This window comes from Canis lupus, chromosome 2 (genome assembly GCF_003254725.2).
Source record: "Canis lupus dingo isolate Sandy chromosome 2, ASM325472v2, whole genome shotgun sequence".
NCBI classification, from domain to species: domain Eukaryota; kingdom Metazoa; phylum Chordata; class Mammalia; order Carnivora; family Canidae; genus Canis; species Canis lupus.
Genome location: NC_064244.1, coordinates 52864544 through 52886000, shown reverse-complemented (window position 1 = coordinate 52886000; position 21457 = coordinate 52864544). Strand labels below are relative to the sequence as shown.

Here is a 21457-nt window from a genome sequence, read left to right as displayed (position 1 = left end):
CACTGAGCCACCCAGGCGTCCCACATAATCTAAATTTAAAGTAAAACCAGAATCCTTAGAGAGATCTAATTATATATAGCTTCATTATTCCATTGAAATTAGGAAAGTTTAAAGTTTGATTATTAAGCACAAGTAACAATGAGTGTATATTATAACATATATAAAATCAATTCTAAGCAGAAATTACCAATCTGGAGTTCCCAAATTGGTAATATGGGGAAAACAATGGCTGGAGAGAAAAGGAGAGGAGAAAAATTTATAGGTATAGTAAACAACCATTACTACCCTTCTTCTTTTTTTTTTTTTTTTTTTTCATTACTACCCTTCTTGGAGTGAATAAACTGTTGAACAGGCTGCTGTTTTAGGTATTATTTTGAACTTATTTATACATTTAACAGGCAGTATTATCTTTTGGGATGCTGATTTTAATAGGAAAACATAGGCAAATTAATGAAAGCTACCTTTGAAGGCAGGTTTAGAATAATAATTCCTCAACTTTATTCAGTCCTTTTCAAGAACTTCCAATTCATTTCACATACATTATTCCTTCTGCTCCTCATAGCTCTATGAACTGGAGCAGATTTTATTCTCATTTTATGTACAAGGAAAAAAAAAAAAAAGATACCCAGAGAAGATGAATTGCCTAAAGTCATCATGTTTGTATGGGCTAGAACCTGTACCCTGGTACTCTTTTTTTTTTTTTTTTTTAAAGATTTTATTTATTCATCCATGAGAATGCACAGAGGGGAGAGAGAGAGAGAGGCAGAGAGAGAAGCAGGCTCCATGCACCGGGAGCCCGACGTGGGATTCGATCCCGGGTCTCCAGGATCGTGCCCTGGGCCAAAGGCAGGCGCCAAACCGCTGCGCCACCCAGGGATCCTTACCCTGGTACTCTTAATACTGGTTTCCCTATTTTCCATTCCCTTCAGCCCCTGCCCTATGTCTCGCCTTCTCTCTCATCAGAGTAATTTTTCTGTTGTTATACGCCTCCTAGGAAATGACAATTTTAATAATGGAACAATATTTATTGTATCTATCTACTTAAATTTTTTTTTAACATATCAAAGTTGCATTAAAACATCAATATGCAATTAGTTTCCCACCACTCAAAAAATTTTAATATGTATTGAAGATTCTGGACCAGAAAATGTGTAAAGACAAAGAATATCAAAATAACTTATAACAAATTTCTGAAACCTCTCACATATTAAAATTATTAAGATAAAAATATGATTTACAATACATGTTTGCCATGTGGTATAGTTAAAAAAATAGTACACATACTAAAATTAATTCATCCTACTTATCAAAATTCCTATTATAAGAATGAAAATATTCAAATGCTTATAAATAGGTATTCAAAAGCTTTCTTTTGAATAACATTCTTTGGTGTTCATAAAGCTGCATATATTATATCTATTTATCATACAGTTTTTTCAGACTATACATTCAGTTTAAATTGGAAATGAAAAATAGGGTAAAATATCTTGATTTCATGGTGCCCAACTACTAATGGACAAGATTTACTTACTAAATTTAAAAATAACTACCTTTCTTTGATACTTCTTATAGATCTACATGTTCCAGAAATTCAAAAAATTAGGTCTAAAGGCAGAAAATTCAAATATGAGTTGACAATTATTTATGATTCTCTCAACTGGCTGTTCCACAAAATATGGAGCTAAATGAAAAGAGAACCCTAGCATTGCTTGGATACCAGCTTGACAAGCAACTTGGAATGGCAGATGCACAAGAAATGGAATATTCTACTTCAGAGGAAGAAGACAAGTGATTGAATAACATACACACCACTTAGTATAAGTTCTTTACCTAATAAAGTAATTATTCATTTGCAAATATTACCAAAAGTAAAAAAATTTATTTTACAGAGTGGTTGGTTTTTGTAATACATCAATAATGTTATATTTCCCTATTCTCACTGCTTATCTCATTTCAGTGGTTGGTTTCTCCCAAATAACTTAGTTTACATTTAAAGTGGCAATACAGCTTTTACTTAATGTATTTAAGTTATAATTAGAAACCAGTTTTATATACAGAAAATCCATAAATATAGAACTTTTATTCCTATTTTATCCTAGGACTATTCAAAAATTTGACTAAAAATTTTTCATTTGGGTCTTTGTAGTAAACATGAAAATACATTATTTACAATGGAGATGCTTTCTGACAGAAAGTAAACACGCAGAAGTAATTTTGGTCTTCACTAGAATCCATCATTGTAGGTTCATTTTGAAGATGCTGTGATATATCACATTCCTCAAATTTTAAGGTTCCGTTTATACACATAATTCAAGTAATTATTTTACTTGTACTATTAATGCTTCATTCTATATTTAAATTTCCTTTAAGAAAAATTCCTTGATCCAATAGTAGGGAGCTTTAGAATATTTCTCAAATACAGCAAAATATTTCTGTACAATTATGTGCAATCTTCTTCCTTCTGGCAAAATTATAAATACCGAGTAATCTTCATTGTTCATACCCCAGAGGTAATTCTCGAGTTATCTCACATGATGTAAGTACCATCTTTGTAGTACTTCATGGACTCCATTTGTTTTGTCATCGCTAGAACATCATGAAATCCAGTACTTAGGCCAGACATATGTTGAAAGTATGCCTCTTTTTCCACTTGAATTGTTAAATTGTTTACTCCAGCATCTTTAAGTATTCCTGTAACCTGTTACAAAAACCCATACATTTTAAAGCATTTAGATTAATAGATTTAGTGCTTATGTCTTAAATAACTGATCTCACATTTTTTTTTATAGCCACAGATAGTCAAAGATAATCCTCAAAATAAGTTTATTATTTACTTGGCCAAATGTTAGATGTAATCCTTCAGATGGCCAGTAAATTAATGACTGAACATTCAAAGTTGAAAAGGAAAATAGCCTTTATTTCCAATTTGGTAGTTTTAGAATAGGGATACAGGAACTGTTTTGATCTTACCTCCGATCACAGCATATATGTTGCCAACTTGAACAGTGATTATTATTAATCTAGATCTGTATTTATAATAATTTTTTTCTGGATAATTGATAGGGAGCCAAGGTGAATAACCAAAATTTTTTTACATCCACTTAAGCTTATCATCTAAATACTATATCTTAATTTTATTTTAACCATTTTTGGGTAGAAAACAAATCTATATATAAAAAATGTTATATTATCCTTGCACTGCTGAAAGACTGACCTTTTTTAACAGTTAAATGATTACTGAACAGTGTAATTTATAATGTGTCCCAGTTTATGTGCGAATTAACTCAAATGATACTACTTTAAAAACAAAGATTATCACCTGCTGTACTATTCTTTGTTCCAGCACATCGGATGTCACTTGTATATGAATTGTTCCTGCCACAACACTGGCTGAATGACGCCAAAAATGAGGGTCTCGGTATGATATTAATCCTTCAATTTTCTGTATCTGTCAAATAAAAGTAGAGGTAATGTAAATGGACTTAAAGGCTAATTAACACAAAGCAATCTTTTTGGTCGAGGAACCAATATTAAGCTGATTAAAAAGTTAATAAGGAGAGCAAAGAAGCAAAGAAGAAAGAAATGAAAGCAACAAATCGTTTGTAGTAAAGGTATATTTTGAACTGGGGGTGAGGTCAGGGAAGACAGCTCTGAATAAGAAATGAATAGGGGTTACAGGTCTTCACACTCAATACCTGTATACCCATTTTCACCTCTTTAAGAGGTACTTTGCCTTTTCTAAACATTGGAGACTTTCAATGGACTACTTGGTTTCCTCACATTCATATATTGTTGGCTATACAGAGTAAACATGTTCAAAAGATATCCTCCATGTTTAACAATGGAGAAATGTTTTTTTTTTTTTTTTAAAGATTTATTTATTTATTTATGATAGACACACAGAGAGAGAGGCAGAGACACAGGAGGAGGGAGAAGCAGGCTCCGTGCAGGGAGCCCGATGCGGGACTCGATCCCAGGACCCCAGGATCGCGCCCTGGGCCAAAGGCAGGTGCCAAACTGCTGAGCCACCCAGGGATCCTAGAAATGTTAAAATAAATAAGTAACAGGCAGGGCATACAATGTAACACCACACTATTAAAAAAAGATACGAAAAAAAAAAGGTATGAGCATTATTAATATGACATAATAGGGAAAAATTCACTTAGTACAGAATTTTTGCCATTTTTCTTTTTTAAAAAATATTTTATTTATTTATTCATGAGAGACACACAGAGAGAGAGGCTGAGACAGAGGCAGAGGGAGAAGCAGGCTCCATGCAAGAAGCCTGATGCAGGACTCGATCCCAGGACCCTGGGATCATGCCCTGAATCGAAGGCAGAGGCTAACTGCGGAGCCACCCAGGTGTCCCTCATTAGGAGATTCTAATTAAACATGATACGCAAGGGGGCTTGGCTGGCTTAATTGGTAGGCATGTATTTCTTGATATTGGGGCTGTGAGTCTGTGGCCCACACTGTGTATATAGATTACTTAAAAAAAACAGAATCAAATTCTCTTTCTCAGGGTCTTGAGTTCAAGGCCCACGTTGGATGTGAATCTTACTTAAAAAAAAAAAAAATGGGGGTGCCTGGCTGGCTCGTTTTTTTTTTTTTTTCTTTAAAGATTTTATTTATTTATTCATAAGAGACACAGATTGAGAGAGAGTCAGAGACACAGGCACAGGGAGAAGCAGGCTCCCTGCAGGAAGCCTGATGTGGGACTCGATCCCAGGTCTCCAGGATCACACCCTGGGCCAAAGGCAAGCACTAAACCACTAAGCTACCCAGGGATTCCCGGCTGGCTCGGTTAGTCGAACCTGTGACTACTGATCTTTTGGGGTTGTAGGTTTGAGCCCCATGCTGGGTGAAGAGATTACCTAAAAAATATATATATATATTTTAAATTTACTTATTTTAGGGAGAGAGAGGGAAAAAGAGCATGTGAAAGAATGTGTGTGCTAGTGGGGGGAGGGGCAGAAGGGGAGGGACAGAATCTCAAGAAGCCTTCCTGCTGAGTGCAGAGCCCAGTGCGGGACTCGATCCCTGGACCCTGAGATCATGACCCGAGCCAAAATCAAGAGTTGGAGGTTTAACCAACTGAGCTACCCAGGTGCCTGTAAAAATAAAATCTTAAAAAAAAAAAAAAAGATGCAGCACACTTCTAACTAAAAACATTTATTTTGTATTTGTTTTTTCTATGAATTGCTGGTTTATAGTCTTAGTCCATTTTCCTACAAGTATCTTCTTGATTTAAAAAATTATGGATAGTCTCTGCCCGTTTATACATGCTGCAAATATTTTCCCCTTGTCTGCCTTTTTTACTTTTCTTCCCCCTCTGTTCTTGTATTCAAAAATTTTCCATTTATGTTCAAAAGCTACTACATAAGTTTTGAAAATTAATGTTTCAGAATAACTTGCTTGGGTTTGCAGGTTCTTCATCCTTCCGTTAAAAGATGGAAAAAAGGCATCCTTTCCATGCCTCATATCTAATCAGATGTTTCTATATTAATGCATAAAAGCTTTGGAACAAATTGGTCTCAACCAGAACAGTTTATGTTAGAAAAAATTAGAGTACAAACTAATACTCAATTTTCTATGTTCAGAATGCCTGAGAAAGCATTTTGACTATTACAACAGTTTACTTAACAAAAAAGTTCAATATGAAAATGCAGGACTTGACATATTTCTTCATATCACCACCATTCCAATATTGTTTTGTGGCCCACTAGTTACCATGTACACATATATTCATCTATCCACAGGATTCGCAAATGGATCGAATTCCCACAATATTCCTTGGACATGTCTGCCACCACTTAATCTCAATGATAATTTCTGGTACATAAATTCTTTCAACTTGGGAGGGTGAGTTTTGCTCATGGTGTCTACTCAGCGAGCTCAAAGATCTGTATTTCTTATTTGTTAATGGAGTCTTCTGCCGATGGACAGGTTTCAACTGGTCCAATCTGTAGATTTTCTTCCTTCCTTTTTGGCTTCCAGCTTTTCTTCTTTTTAAAAAGGATTTTTACTTATTTGAGAGGGAGAGGGACAAGGGGCTTGATCCCAGGACCCTGAGATCACCACCCAAACTGAAGGCAGACACTTAACGGACTGAGCCATCCAGGCATCCCTTGGCTTCCAGTTTCAATTCAAGCTTATCAAAAAGGCTTTTTCTGCCTCTATGACACTAAAAATATTCTATTTTATTTTAGTGGTTTTTTTTTTTTATCACTTACATATTTAGTCCATTGGAAATATGTTTTGATATTGGATGGTAACGAGATACAGCTTTTCTTTCCCACCAAGTGGAAATGTTAATTAGGTCTACCCTTTCTCCCCACTGATTTGAAATGCCATCTTTTGAAAGGATAAAGAAGATGTGGTTTATGTATACAATGGAATATTACTCAGCCATTAGAAACGACAAATACCCACCATTTGCTTCAACGTGGATGGAACTGGAGGGTATTATGCTGAGTGAAGTAAGTCAATCGGAGAAGGACAAACAGTATATGTTCTCATTCATTTGGGGAATATAAATAATAGTGAAAGGGAATATAAGGGAAGGGAGAAGAAATGTGTGGGAAATATCAGAAAGGGAGACAGAACGTAAAGACTCCTAACTCTGGGAAACGAACTAGGGGTGGTGGAAGGGGAGGAGGGTGGGGGGTGGGGGTGAATGGGTGACGGGCACTGAGGGGGGCACTTGACGGGATGAGCACTGGGTGTTATTCTGTATGTTGGCAAATTGAACTCCAATAAAAAAAAATTTATTATAAAAAAAATGAAATGCCAACTTTGCTACATACTGAATTCCATAAATTCTTGGGTCTGCTTCTGGACACCAATTTTTTAGAAAAAATGTCTTTAAGGTATTTTATTTATTTATTCATGAGAGACACACACACAGAGAGAGAGAGGCAGACACACGGGCAGAGGGCAGAAGCAGGCTTCATGTAGGGAGCCCAATGTGGGACTCAATCTTGGGTCTCCAGGATCACTGCCCTGGGTCTAAGGCACCTGGACACCAATTTTTTTTTTTTTTTTTGGACACCAATTTTTAAAAAATTGATTTGTTTACTGTTGTGCAAAAATGAAACCATTAGTTGTGTTAATTCTGTAACTTTCCAATCACGAAATGGGATCCTATTAGTTAATCCTATAATTTATGCATTTTGTTGTTGTTGTTTATTCTCAAGCGTTAACTGTATCTTAATTCATATTTTGCACATTTCCAGTTGGGTCAACTTAATTTCAAATGCTATTTTAAAAGGAAAATATAGGGATCCCTGGGTGGCGCAGCGGTTTGGCACCTGCGTTTGGCCCAGGGCGCGATCCTGGAGACCCAGGATCGAATCCCACATCGGGCTCCCGGTGCATGGAGCCTGCTTCTCCCTCTGCCTGTGTCTCTGCCTCTCTCTCTCTCTCTGTGACTATCATGAATAAATAAATAAAATCTTAAAAAAAAAAAAAAAAAAAAGGAAAATATATAGCAAATAAATTACACACAATACCTTTTCTAAAGCGACATGTAGTTCTTTTTCATATTCTGGTGGCAGTCTCAAAAGTAGAACCTGATAGGCATCTTTAATCAGTGGAAAAACACTGAGAAATATTAATACAGCAATAAAGAGAGAACAGAGGGGATCCGCAATGAACCATCCAAACTGCTCTATAAGAACTGTGGATACGATCACACCAATACTGCCAAGTGTGTCTGCCAAAACATGTAGAAATACACCTACGAGTAAAATATATGAAAACATTAAAAATTAAAGCACATCTAATTTAGTCCTTTTATTCATTTTATAAATATTACTGGTACCTACTATACACCTGAGATTCTGCTAGGGGATGGTACTTCAAAAACAAAACAAAACATGGTCACTGCTCTCAAGAATACACAGCATAGTGGTAAAAAAGGAAAGATATAGGCAACTCTAACACAAAAGTGACTTTAGGTGTGGTTTTCCTAGAAATCACACATGAGTCAAATTTTGACATTACCCAAATTACTTAAACAAGGATAAAGAATTCAACACAATAAGTGATAAATACTTCCTCTATATATTTTACAGTATAATAAAAATTTCCTAGTTCTTTTCAAGTGAAAGTTCACAATGACACAATGTTTCCCTTCCAAATAATATTTATGCAAATGTTACTATGAAAAGGGCTCCATAATACAATAACCTGTTTAAAAATTGACATTTAAGAACAGATATCAACATTTTCTGCAGATGACTTCAGATACTTTTTAGCCACAGATTGTTTCTCAAAAATAAGACTGTACCAGAAGCCTAATATTTACTACAAATAAGACAGTGTCAACTCAGAACAGTTGAAAAGTAGGATAATATTTGCAAAGACTCACCCCTCATGTTAGCATTCATGCCTCTGCCTGTAGATCCGTGGCTGTGACCATGCCCATGGTCACTGTGTCCATGCATATGGTGGGAATGGCTGTGATCAGATGAATGACAGCTTCCCTGAGAAGCTCCGTGGTTATGGTTATGGGCATGGCTAAAGGCACAGATACCAATAAGGTTTACTATCAGCCCTCCAACTGAGACTGGCTAGTAAAAGGAGAAAAGAAAACCTTTAAATTTGTAATTTAAAAAATAAATTTTTAAAAAATTACTATATATCTACATGTTTCTATTTACAATTTTCCAAGTATCTTTGGTAAAATCTCACTATGTTCAATAATGAAATCCAAAATTTTTAAAAAGCAGATTTTGGAAGAAACATTTTAACTTTCAAGTGCCAAAGTTTTGACAAGTAGAGGAATTTGGACTTCTTTAATCAAGTGATTAAAAATATGCACTTGGGGGATCCCTGGGTGGCGCAACGGTTTGGCGTCTGCCTTTGGCCCAGGGCGCGATCCTGGAGACCCGGGATCGAATCCCACGTCGGGCTCCCGGTACATGGAGCCTGCCTGTGTCTCTGCCTCTCTCTCTCTCTCTCTCTCTGCCTCTCATGAATAAATAAAATCTTTAAAAAAAAAAAAAAAATGCACTTGGTTCATAGTTTGTGAATAAGTAAGTTAATGCTAGAGTTTTCTTCTGTTTATTTTTTTCTTCTGTTTATTTTTTCAAATATTTTATTTATTTTTTTAAACAATGCTTGTTATTATTTTTTTAAATTTTTATTTATTTATGATAGTCACACACACACACACACAGAGAAGCAGAGACATAGGCAGAGGGAGAAGCAGGCTCCATGCATCGGGAGCCTGACGTGGGATTCGATCCCGGGTCTCCAGGATCGCGCCCTGGGCCAAAGGCAGGTGCCAAACCGCTGCACCACCCAGGGATCCCCTATTTTATTTATTTCACCAGAGACGCAGAGACCAGGCAGAGGGAGAAGCAGGCTCCACGCAGGGAGCCCAATGCGGAACTCGATCCTGAGACTCAAGGATCACGCCATGAGCTAAAGGCAAAGGCTCACCCAGGCGTCCCTCTTTTGTTTATTTAAATAGAATTTTTAAGTATTGCTTAGTAGACCAAGTATGCACTGTAACTGAAATCTCATTTATATTACCAGATAAATTTCTGTTTGTAAGACAATGACTATAATTTACTAACTAGTCAATTCCAAATACTTACCTTATTGTTTGTTAAATATAGTAAAATTTCCCAAAGGAAAAAGAAAGTATAATGGAAAAACAAACATGTAATAGTAATCTTTCACTTTTTAAAATTATTTATTTTTAAAAAAAGATTTTACTTATTATTTGTGAGAGAGATGGGGGGTGGGGAGTAGAGGGAGAAGCAGACTCCATGCAGGGAGCCCGACGTGGGACTCGATCCCAGGTCCCTGGGCTGAAGGCAGCGCTAAACCTCTGAGCCATCCGGGCTGCCCTCACTTTTTTTTTTTTTTAAAACATTTTATTTATTCATGAGAGACACAGAGAAAGGCAGACACACAGGCAGAGGGAGAAGAAGGCTCCCTGTGGGGAGCCCAATGTGGGACTCAATTCCAGGACCCCGGGATCACGCCCTGAGCTGAAGGCAGACGCTCAACTGCTAAGCCACCCAGGGGTCCCTCACCTTTATTTTTTAGTGAACGGCATTATCTTGATTTAATAATGCCACAATAACATCTTGAAGGATAAACAAAGTTACTTACTCTTAATTATCCTCTCTTATAAAATGATTTTGGATAGTTGGTTCAGGGTGTTACTTAATTTACAAACATTACAATTTCTCCTTTAGAGAAACCCATTTGATTTATAAAAAGAATATATAAAAATAATGGGGACAGATAATTCTAATTAATTTCCAAAGATGTAAAAACAAGAGATTTACCCTTCTTACTGAGGTTCAGAACATTTGTCTGTCAGAGTTTAAAATTTTAGTTTTTTATGTTTTTAAAGATTTTATTTATTTATTCATGAGAGACACAGAGGGAGAGAGGCAGAGACACAGGCAGAGGGAGAAGCAGGCTGCACACAGGGAGCAGGATGTGGGACTTGATCCTGGGACTCTAGGATCACGACCTGGGCTGAAGGCAGGCGCTTAAACCACCCAGGGATCCCTTTAGTTAGCTTTATGAACTTGAAGATGGTTAATGAATTTTGAATTAAATCAAATACTGCATAGAGGCCCCATCATCTCAAATATTTCTCCTCTAAACAAATACTTCATGTAGATAGTGCCAAGTCCCCTGTAATCCAACCCCCAAGAATTAGTCACTTAAACAATGGCGTATTTTCTATGCAAATACTAAACTACATATATAAAAACCTTTTAAAACACATCACATTATAGTATTGCTTTGGAATTTTTAAAAACTACAGTTCTTAAGTACTTTTTATGCCAGTATATATAGATAAGCTCCATTCTTTTTATTGGTTGCATGGTATTCTATGAATGACAGATTTAACTAGTCTTTTCTTTAGGACATTTTTTTCACCATAATGAACAGTGACACAATGAATCATGCACCTTTATGCATCTGTGCAAATATATATTTTTTGGCAAGTATTTTTGTAATAAATATTAAAGGTCAAGGATGTAAGCATTTAAAATTCAAAATAAATTTCTAAACTATAATCTAAAGCATTTTACTGATAACATGCTTCCACCAACCAGATTCCTAATTACTTGTAATTATTCAACAATTAATTGCTGATTTCCTACTATAAGCCAGATGCTAGAATTTGAGTTAATGATAGACAATTTAGGTCGTGAAGAGATCACTTACATCTTTAACTGTAGAAGAATGACAGAGGAGTTATACCTCAATGTTACTTAAAAAAAAAAAAAAGAGAAAAAGCAAGACACAAGGGAAATAGTATGAAAGGGAAATCTTCCAAACTCTGGAGAGGGAAGAAAGGGATTAATGGAAAGTATCTCACTAGCAGAGACATATCGGCAAAGTCCTGATGAAGGCTGAAAGGCAGGTGTGAGGGAAAGGCAGGCCAACTACAAGAAATAGCACATGCAAAGGTTTGGAAATACAGGGAAAACATTACAGACTGCTATAGCAGAAATACAATCTACAGGGTAATTATCATTAAAATGATAATATTTTTATGATTCTATCTTTAACATTTTGTAAATTTCCTCAGGTATTTAAAAAGCACATCTTCACACAAAAACATTTATTTATTATTTTTAAAAGATTTTATTCATCTATTTGAGAGAGAGTGTGTGTGCACAAGCAAGAGAGCACAATCAAGGGGAGCAGAAGAGGGAGAGGGAGCAGGAGACTCCCCGCTGAGCAGGGAGCTCTGACATGGGGGCTGGAACTCAGGACCCTGAGACCATGACCTAAGCTGAATGCTGCTTAACTGACTGAGCCACCCAGGTGTCCCACACAAAAGCATTTGAGGGATCCCTGGGTGGCGCAGCGGTTTGGCGCCTGCCTTTGGCCCAGGGCGCGATCCTGGAGACCCGGGATCGAATCCCACATCGGGCTCCCGGTGCATGGAGCCTGCTTCTCCCTCTGCCTGTGTCTCTGCCTCTCTCTCTCTCTGTGACTATCATGAATAAATAAATAAAATCTTTAAAAAAAAAAAACAAAAAAAAAAACAAAAAAAAAAAACAAAAGCATCTGATAAGTCAGAAAGAAATCCGTATGGTTTAGATCGTCATCTAACTGTCTTACTACGAAAATATTAGAGAAAAGGATTAATTTCTAAGAGCAGTATAAATGTAAATATAAGATGTTAATTTACATTAAAAAATAAAATAAAACCTTCCTAGATCAATAACTATAGAGAGTTAAACTTTAGCATGGAAAAGGCGATAGGGGATATGAAGAGAAATTCAAACAGGAAAATAAGGACTTACTGTTAACATGTGTGTGTCTAATTCTGGAGGATCAATTAATCTAGCCACTGACTCCACAAACACGAAAAAAGCTATTACCATTAGAAAAAGTCCATTAATAAATCCAGAGAGAATTTCTATTCGGCCATACCTAAAAATGTAGAATATATTTTTAGAAAAAAAAATGACAAATATTTTAAAAGTATAAATATTATGTTACATAAGAGTATACTAAGTTCAGATTTTTCAACTACGTACATAAATACAATCAGAAGATAACCAAGATCCTAAACACTACACTAATGCTGCAAGAGTCTTTCTGTACTTAAATTTGTTGCAATTTAAAATATTTATCAAAGTCCTACATAAACCCTTTCCTAATTTCTTAACAAGAAGTTCCTTCTCTTTAAGCCCTTGATGAGCTTTTGATCTCTGTCACAGCCCACAGATTCTGCTTTACATCAAAATTATTTGTATTTTTGGCTTACTGGTCTTTCAAAATATTAACAGTTGAAAAGAACTAAGTTTATAAATCTATTTAGGGTAGGTCTTATCAAAATTCTGTGTACAAATCAAAGATTCTAATATCTGTTAAACTGATTATTCAGTTAATGAAAGGATATTTCATGCATAGCCACCTTAAAATAAAGTTCTAAAAAATTATTTGTAATAAAAGTAATAAAATTTTATTCCCTAAGATGGAATCTGTCCTTAGGATTTTTTCATTGTGTTATATCACTTTGATGGTCGGTGTCCCTACCCATAGGAGAAAATCCGAGTTGCTTTCCATCTACTCATCAGGGCTGCAAAAAGTCCCATGACCAAAGCAGAGCAGTCAAAGAGCATGTGAAATCCATCTGAGATCAGACCCAGACTATTGGTCAACACGCCATAGAATAATTCCACAAAGGTAAAAAGCTAAAATAAATTTAAAGAAAAACAGGGGAGGAATGTGTTAGGAAATATCATTTCAAGAGATTTATCAGGACTTAATCATGAGAATTTTAACTATTATGCAAACCTTACTTGAAGATTAAGTGGCACTTAATTTCATTTCATATATACTGCAAGCTATTAAGCTCAATCAAATATGTTCATCTTACAAATTCTTTAAAAGGAGATAGTTTCATTTATATGTCTGTAGAACTCAATAAACTAGGATATAAAATGTTAGCAATCCATCCAGTCTATAGTGAGATCCTATGAGAAGCAGATAAAAATTTTATAGGCTACTATATTTACTGATTTGAAATAGCACACTAAACTAATGCATCTAAAATGCCTCAAAAATTGTTTGCTAAGTAAACATTTTTTTAATAGGTTGAATATAATCCTGAAATCTTCCCATCGCTGAGAGAAAATGTAATTTTAGCCCCTCTCTATCAGAAATTTGGGAATCACTAAAATTATACCAGAACTGTCAAAATTAAAAGTTTAAGCTGTTAAGATGTCACTAATATATAAAAAATCTTACCAGATTCAAACACAAGAAGTAAAAGATCTGCCTAGAGTCATTCTCCTCAAGAATTTGTTTTAGTGATTCCTTAATAAACCTAGGGATCGATTGGGAACTATGCTGGAAAGCATCACCCATGAAGTTATAAAGAGGTGTTCCTTCAGGAGAATATCCAATTAGGGTACCTTTCTGTCCTCTCTTGGAAGGAGATGATAAGATGTTGGCAGCTTTTAAAAAAGGGAAAAAAACAACAAAGTTACAAAAGTTTTATAAGCTTAACCTACCAAAACCAACACAGTATCTGTCAGCACTAAACACAAGCACTGAAGAAATTCCCAAATTAAATAATTTCAACATCAAAATGCATGAGATTAAATTTCCTAAGGAAAAATGCTCACACAAAATGAAGAATATAGCGCTCACTACCACTCCTCCAGACAGGACATGTTCAGTGCTTTCCTGGTGTGCTGCTTTGTTCATAGCTCGAAGCTGGTCTGTTATTGGATGTGTCCAAAAATTTCCAAAAAGTAGAGCACTAATAAAAATGGGAAAAGATCCATAGCGGGCACATTTGGAAACTTCCATTTTGACAGAACAAATAGAATCAACATAGAAATCCAGGATCATGACAAAAAAGATAACTGTTGTGAAAGGCATAATGAGAGAAAACCAAGACTCGACTTTACTCTAGAAATTAAAAAAAAGAAAAAAAAATAGTTAGTAGTGCACAGGAATAAAGTTCACATCTTACATTTTAGTTAATCCCTTTATAGATAAACAAATGTTCTAATTCAATGATTCATAAGATGCCAAAACATAAGAGCTGTAGGATATTAGTGCATTTCCCGGTTATCCCCAAAGTATTAAAAAATAAAAGTACTATGATTTAATAATTATATAAATACCAGATGACCCACAATCCTTGTCTGTAACACATGGTATATATTAAATGGTTTTCTTAGGGGCGCCTGGGAGGCTCACTTGGTTAACGTCTGACTCTTAATTTTGGCTCAGGCCATGACCTTAAGGTGTGAGATGGGAGCCTTGCATCAGGCTCAGCATGGAGTACGCTTGTCCCTTTCCCTCTGCTCTTCACCCTGCTTGCTCATTCTCTCTAAAATAAATAAAATCTAAGTAAAAAAAAAAAAAAAAAAACTAAATAAATCAATTTCTTTCTTTCTTTTTTTTTTTTTTAAGATTTTATTTATTTATTCCTGAGAGAGAGAGAGACAGGCAGAGACACAGGCAGGCAGAGGGAGAAGCAGGCTCCATGCAGGGAAGCCCAATGTGGGACTCGATCCCGGGTCTCCAGGATCACACCCCAGGCCGAAGGTGGTGCTAAACCACTGGGCCACCGGGGCTGCCCATAAATCAAGAGTTTCTTGAACAGATTTCTTTGGGCCACAGGAATGGAAATATAAATGTAATAGTACTTGATTTGTTTTCTAAACAATAAAATTTACTTCCCAAATTTTTCAACAATTACAAAAAATGCCAAGATAATTTAAGATACTTGCAAGCTTAAAGTGAAGTATAATACAATGTAGTTAACTAAAATTTTTAAGTAACAGCAATTCATTTTACTTATTACCGATAAATTCCTCTTACCTCAGTTGTCACAGAAAGAACAATGACCCATGGACACAAGAGAAGCACAGAAATAAGATGGGATAAAGCTTGAAGACGTTTGGCTCCACCAACATCTATAGAGAGTTTTCTGGAAGCTGTATGAAAACCAACTTTACAACACAAAGCCAGTACTAGCAACAACACTCCACCCTATGAGTAAAATGAGAGAAGTTTCATTAGAAACACACAGTCCAATATGCGATCCTTAAATACATAATATTTGGAGAAAATGGAGCTATTATGTTTCTTCCATATCCCAAATTACTAAACCACTTAAGTATCACGCAGTTCTGTAAATTACTGGTAACTTATTTTATTTTTTTAATATATAGTTTTTTATTGGAGTTCGATTTGCGAACTTAAGAGAACTTTTAAAGTTATAGTTGCTACTCTTTTTTTTTTTTTTTTTTTTGCTACTCTTGATCATTCTAGGAACAAAGAAAAGAACATACCTTGTGATCCGCCACACCTAAGAAGGCAATGGCTGTGTAAAGCATGTGAGTTAGAGCACTGTCATGATGTCCTTCAGCTAAGTGAGTTGCAATAAAGGAAAAAAAAATCCCAAATATTAACTCTTTGAATCCTTAAGTTCTCCTAAAATTTTAGCTACATTATTATAGGCTAGTTTGGGGGTCCCAAACCTGTTTACTTGAGGTTGCCCTTAAATTTATTATTTATTGTCCTTAAAAACAAAACAATTAAAAATTTAATTCTGGGACATGATTTATAAATTAGAATGGCCTGTATTTCTTTTGTTGTCTCCAAAACAATTATAATAGTGCTTTAAGATACAGTTGTTAAATTTTAGTAGTTAACCGACAAAAGTGTATGCGTACAGTTGTAAGCAGGACAAAGGGACCAGAGGAAGGAAACTTCTTGGACCATTACTGTCATGGAACTAAGGCTTTTTCAGAACATCTCAAATCAGTCCTGAATCTAAGTCCTGCCCACGTAAGCCTCAGCAAAGAAGGCAGCTTAGAGATGCAGTCCCACTGTTATTAGTTAACTGATGGGCTTTCAGATAGTGTAACAGCAGGAATTAGAACTGGTGTTCCAAGGTCAGCTAAATGGAGTGGGAAGAGGTGTGTGGACAGAAAAGAACAGGCATGTCTGTCTATGTGCTGCTGAACCGAGCACAAGGCATGTATGTCTGTAGAGGAAAATAAGTATATCTATTTAACAGGAAAGTTGGGGGACAGCCGGGGTGGCTCAGTGGTTTAGCGCCGCCCTCAGCCCAAGGCGTGATCCTGGAGACCTGGGATCAAGTCCCACGTCAGGCTCCCTGCAGGGAGCCTGCTTCTCCCTTGTCTGTGTCTCTCTCTGTGTGTCTCTCATGAATAAATAAAATCTTAAAACAAAACAAAACAAAACCGGAAAGTTGGGGTTATAGAAGAGTGGAAGCTGAACTGGAAATAACAGTTTATTTATTTCATTTTAATTTTTTAAAAAGATTTTTCATTTATTTATTCATGAGGGGAAATAACAGTTTAGCGCAAGAGAGTGATTACCAGGTTAGGAATTTCAGTTTTTTCTTTCAGGCAAGAAGATGTCAAAGATTTTTTTTTAATTAAATCTTAAGAAAGTTTATATTTAATAATTGCAACTGACATCTAACTTGAGTATTTAAATTGTTAAATTTGTCACAAGGGATCAAACAGAGTGATTCTGTTGACTGGCAAATCAAATATTTTTTTAAGCCCCTGGCCATTCTAAAACATTCTTTCACTGTCCCTGTAGAAGATACTGATGGAAATGCTATAAAATATTTAATTTAGAATAATTTATTCATTATTTGAATACCTTCATTAATGCATGAAGTTTCATTCATGACTGATCAGTCTAATTCAATCCTCCTCCTTGTCCCATTCTGCCAGTCTTCTATTTTTCTGCAAGACTGAATTACTCCAATCTACTGTAAAAGGATACGGTGTTCAGCCATTTTAGCCATGAGATCGTCATTGTCGAAAAGCAATAAGCAGATCACAGCAATAATGAAAAAAGCAGCCCCTCTTGTCTGAAAAGGAAGAAAATATTACCAAAGCTGGCTATTTTAAGAGCTGATTTTTTTTTAAGACCATGACTATACAAATGCTAAAGAAAAAACTTTTTCAAATAAATAAAGAAAAAATAACATATAACATTAAAGCCCTTCTACTACACAATATAAAATTGCAGTATTAACAGTAAGATAAAAAAGCAAAGAGCTCCAACAGATTCTGGAGGATATTTTAAGGGCATTTAAGGCACATAATAATAGCAACCTGAACTATCTCCTTGCTAAAAGGACCAGGCAGGGCAGCCCCGGTGGCTCAGCAGTTTAGCACCGCCTTCAGCCCAGGGTGGGATCTGGAGACCCAGGACCGAGTCCCACTTTGGGCTCCCTGCATGGAGCCTGGTTCTCCCTCTGTCTGTCTCTGCCCCCCTCTTTCTATGTCTCTCATGAATGAATAAATAAAATCTTTAAAAAAATAAAAGGACCAGGCATGTTACCTTGCACAAACTCTTAATGTTTGCAGATTTTTTAAAATATATATATATATTTTTTAAATATCTTTTTTTTTTTTTTTTTTTTATGATAGTCACACAGAGAGAGAGAGAGAGAGAGACAGAGACACAGGCAGAGGGAGAAGCAGGCTCCATGAACCGGAAGCCCAACGTGGGATTCGATCCCGGGTCTTCCAGGATCGCTCCCTGGGCCAAAGGCAGGCACCAAACCGCTGCGCCACCCAGGGATCCCCTTAAATATATTTTTTATTGAAGTTCGATTTGCCAACATGTAACACCCAGCGCTCATCCCGTCAAGTGCCCCGCTCAGTGCCCGTCACCCAGTCACCTCCACCCCCCGCCCACCTCTCCTTCCACTACCCCTTGTTTCTCAGAGTTAGGAGTCTCTCATGTTGTCTCCCTCACTGATACACTGATATTTTCCCACTCATTTTCTCTCCTTTCCCCTTTATTCCCTTTCACTATTTTTTATATTCCCCAAATGAATGAGACCATATAATGTTTGTCCTTCTCCAATTGACTTACTTCACTCAGCATAATACCCTCCAGTTCTATCCATGTTGAAGCAGAGGTGGGTATTTGTCGTTTCTAATGGCTGAGGAATATTCCATTATATATATAATGTTTGCAGAATTACTCCTCCGCAATGTTACTGTGCTTTTGGTTGAAAAGTCAAGTAGCTACAGAGTAATTAGTAGGAACTTATTTTATTCTACAACATGCAAGTGATAGAGAAGACAGTTAATTTCTAACAATATCAATATTTTAGTTACCATTCTTCTAAGGGAAAAAAACAAAGAGGGCACTTTAGGAAGGTTAGCAGAGTCATTTCTCATACCCAGTACAGGTATACAGAATTTAAAAGCTGATGAATTTTTTAAGTTTATGTTCCTATTCCAGGGAAAGGAATGATTTATTAGAGATACTACTGAGAGGATATATATGATTTATATTCTCATTTCTGAGTATTAGTACAGCAAATATTTTTTTGCAAAATTTTTGTTTTATTTATTTTTATTAAAATTTTAAAAGATTTATTTGAAGGAAGGGGGAAAGGGAGAGAATTTCAAGCAGATTCCACACTGAAGAAAAAGAGCCCAATACGGGGCTTGATTCATGACCCTGAGATCACAGCCTGAGCTGAAACCAAGAGTCCAACATTTAACCAAAGTTTTTTTTTTTTTTTTAATGTTTTAAAGTCATTTGTATTTCTTTTGTGAGTTGCCTTTCTCTGCCCTTGGCTCATTTTTACTGAGAATCTTAAGGATTTTGCTTAACTGACCTTACTAATCTATATTTTATTTTTTAAGAGAGAAAGAGAGAGAGAGAGAGAGGCAGAGACAGGCAGAAGGAGAAGCAGGCTCCCTGCAAGGAGTCCAATGCAGGACTCTATCCTGGATCCCAGGATCATGCTCTGAGCAGAAGGCAGATGATCAACCACTGAGCCACCCAGGGCGTCCCACTAGTCTATATTTTTAAAGAAATGTAAAACTTTGACTTGTGGTAATTTTTTGTTGTTGTCTGCACAGTGATTTCTGTTACGTAGAAGTTTATGATCATTATGAAGTCAAATATGCTGAGTTTTCCCATTGTGATTTTTTCCCACTGCTTTTATGCTCAGGAAGTTCTTTGCTTATAGTTAATTATTCATTTTTACTTTATATCATATATATTCATGTTTTATGTGATACATGTTTATCTCTGTATTTTATATATTATAGTATACCACTTTTATATTAATACTTTATGTATATTTGTATTTTATATTACACATTACAGACTTACGTTATTCAATATATTTTACAGTTATACTATATTAAGACTATATTATATTCAATATTTTTATTCACAAAGCTCTTCAAACCACTTGACATTTATTTTGGAGTACTCTACGAATGAAAGAAAAAACAGTGACATATGCTTTAATATTAAATATCCTATTTGAAGTCTATGGGCTGGGTAGTCTTTTTGCTCTACTTGGCATGTTATTTTGTTCACTTAATTTTATTCATCTGCCTCCATTACTTAGCCTGTAATAGCCCCTTTCAGAACAGGGACTACTACACCTTGTCTTTATTTCTTCTTTTCCCTGTAACTGGGACAATGAATCATGCACAGGAAACATTTAATTTGGTAAAACAGAAATACTGTAGGTATAAGAATTTGGAATTGCAGATTTGTAACTCATTTACCAAAAAAGGATAATACTTAAGTTACTTAAGACAAATAAGGCCTACTTGGCAAAATGTTGGATGAATGTTCATCAGACTTTATAACAAGTTTTTAGGTATCTTCCAAAAAGGGTTAAAAAGGAGGTAGGTGAGAGGCTTGGGTGCAGCATGATGGGATCTTTGTGGTGATCAGTCAGTTCCGTGTCTCAGTAAGGTCTATGGATTTTTTTTTTTTAAAGATTTTATTTATTTATTCATAGACACAGAGAGAGAGAGAGAGAGAGAGGCAGAGACACAGGCAGAAGGAGAAGCAGGCTCCATGCAGGGAGCCCGATGTGGGACTCGATCCCGGGTCTCCAGGATCACACCCCAGGCTGCAGGTGCTGCTAAACCGCTGCGCCACTGGGGCTGCCCCAGGTCTATGGATTATACCAATGTCAATTTCTTGGTTTTGATAGTGTACTTCAGCTGGGTAAGAAATGACCACTACAAATGAGTGAAGGGCACTCTGTGCTATTTTTGCAACCTCCTAGGAATATATGACAAATCCAGAATAAAAAGTAAAAAAAAAATTTGTTAAGAACAAGTTAAAATTAGCAGAAAAAGCCCTTACATTATTTATTTTTATTTTTATTTATTTTTATTTTTTTTATTTATGATAGTCACAGAGAGAGAGAGAGAGAGAGAGACACAGGCAGAGGGAGAAGCAGGCTCCATGCACTGGGAGCCCGACGTGGGATTCCATCCCGGGTCTCCAGGATCGCACCCTGGGCCAAAGGCAGGCGCCAGACCGCTGCGCCACCCAGGGATCCCCCCTTACATTATTTTAAATGGTAAAAGAGATTATTTAATTGCTTTGGATAACATTTTACATGTATACTTTCAATTTCCAAGTAAGTAATAACAGAAAATTGTACCTTTGCTGGTCCTCCTCCAGAACTAGTGAACAAAACCGTGAGTAGTGAGATGACAACAATATCACTGTGTTCAAATAGCAGCAAAGTCCTATAAAAATACATTATTGTTCATAAAATATATCTGATCTTTATTAAGAAGCATGAATTCAAATGCAGTAAGAGAAAGTAAACATTTCTCACTGATTTCATAAAACACTGAGAAAAATAGATAGGGACAACTGTTTTGGAATTATCTACCTTTTGTCTTTATCTAAGAAAGGCTGAAACTAGGGGCACTTGGCTGGCTCAGTTGATAGAGCACCCCATTCTTGATCTCGGTACTGAGGTCTAGACCCATGTTTGGCATGGAGTCTATAGATTTCAAAAAAAAAAAAAAAAAAAAAAAAGAGGAAAAAAAGGGTTGAAATGATACTACTCATAGGATTATACCACACCAATTTCTTGTATATGTGTACCAGAAAATACTTCTAAAGCTTGTTCATATCAGCTCTGTTTGCAGAATCA

At 36.0% G+C, this 21457-nt stretch overlaps 1 protein-coding gene across 1 annotated transcript in view; it reads right to left on the bottom strand.

Moving 5' to 3' along the window:
- Positions 1–690: 690 nt before the first annotated feature.
- Positions 691–21457, bottom strand: part of SLC30A5 (solute carrier family 30 member 5) — a 38016-nt gene continuing 17249 nt past the window's right edge. The window contains exons 5-16 of the mRNA XM_025448276.3: positions 20954–21041; positions 17287–17374; positions 15813–15889; positions 15340–15510; positions 14130–14418; positions 13750–13958; positions 13036–13193; positions 12297–12426; positions 8372–8573; positions 7512–7738; positions 3320–3448; positions 691–2698 (exon numbers count right to left, since the gene is read on the bottom strand). Of these exons, the coding sequence (XP_025304061.1) occupies positions 2528–2698; positions 3320–3448; positions 7512–7738; positions 8372–8573; positions 12297–12426; positions 13036–13193; positions 13750–13958; positions 14130–14418; positions 15340–15510; positions 15813–15889; positions 17287–17374; positions 20954–21041 (1939 nt within the window). The 3' untranslated portion in view covers positions 691–2527. The remainder of the gene's footprint in view (positions 2699–3319; positions 3449–7511; positions 7739–8371; positions 8574–12296; positions 12427–13035; positions 13194–13749; positions 13959–14129; positions 14419–15339; positions 15511–15812; positions 15890–17286; positions 17375–20953; positions 21042–21457) is intronic.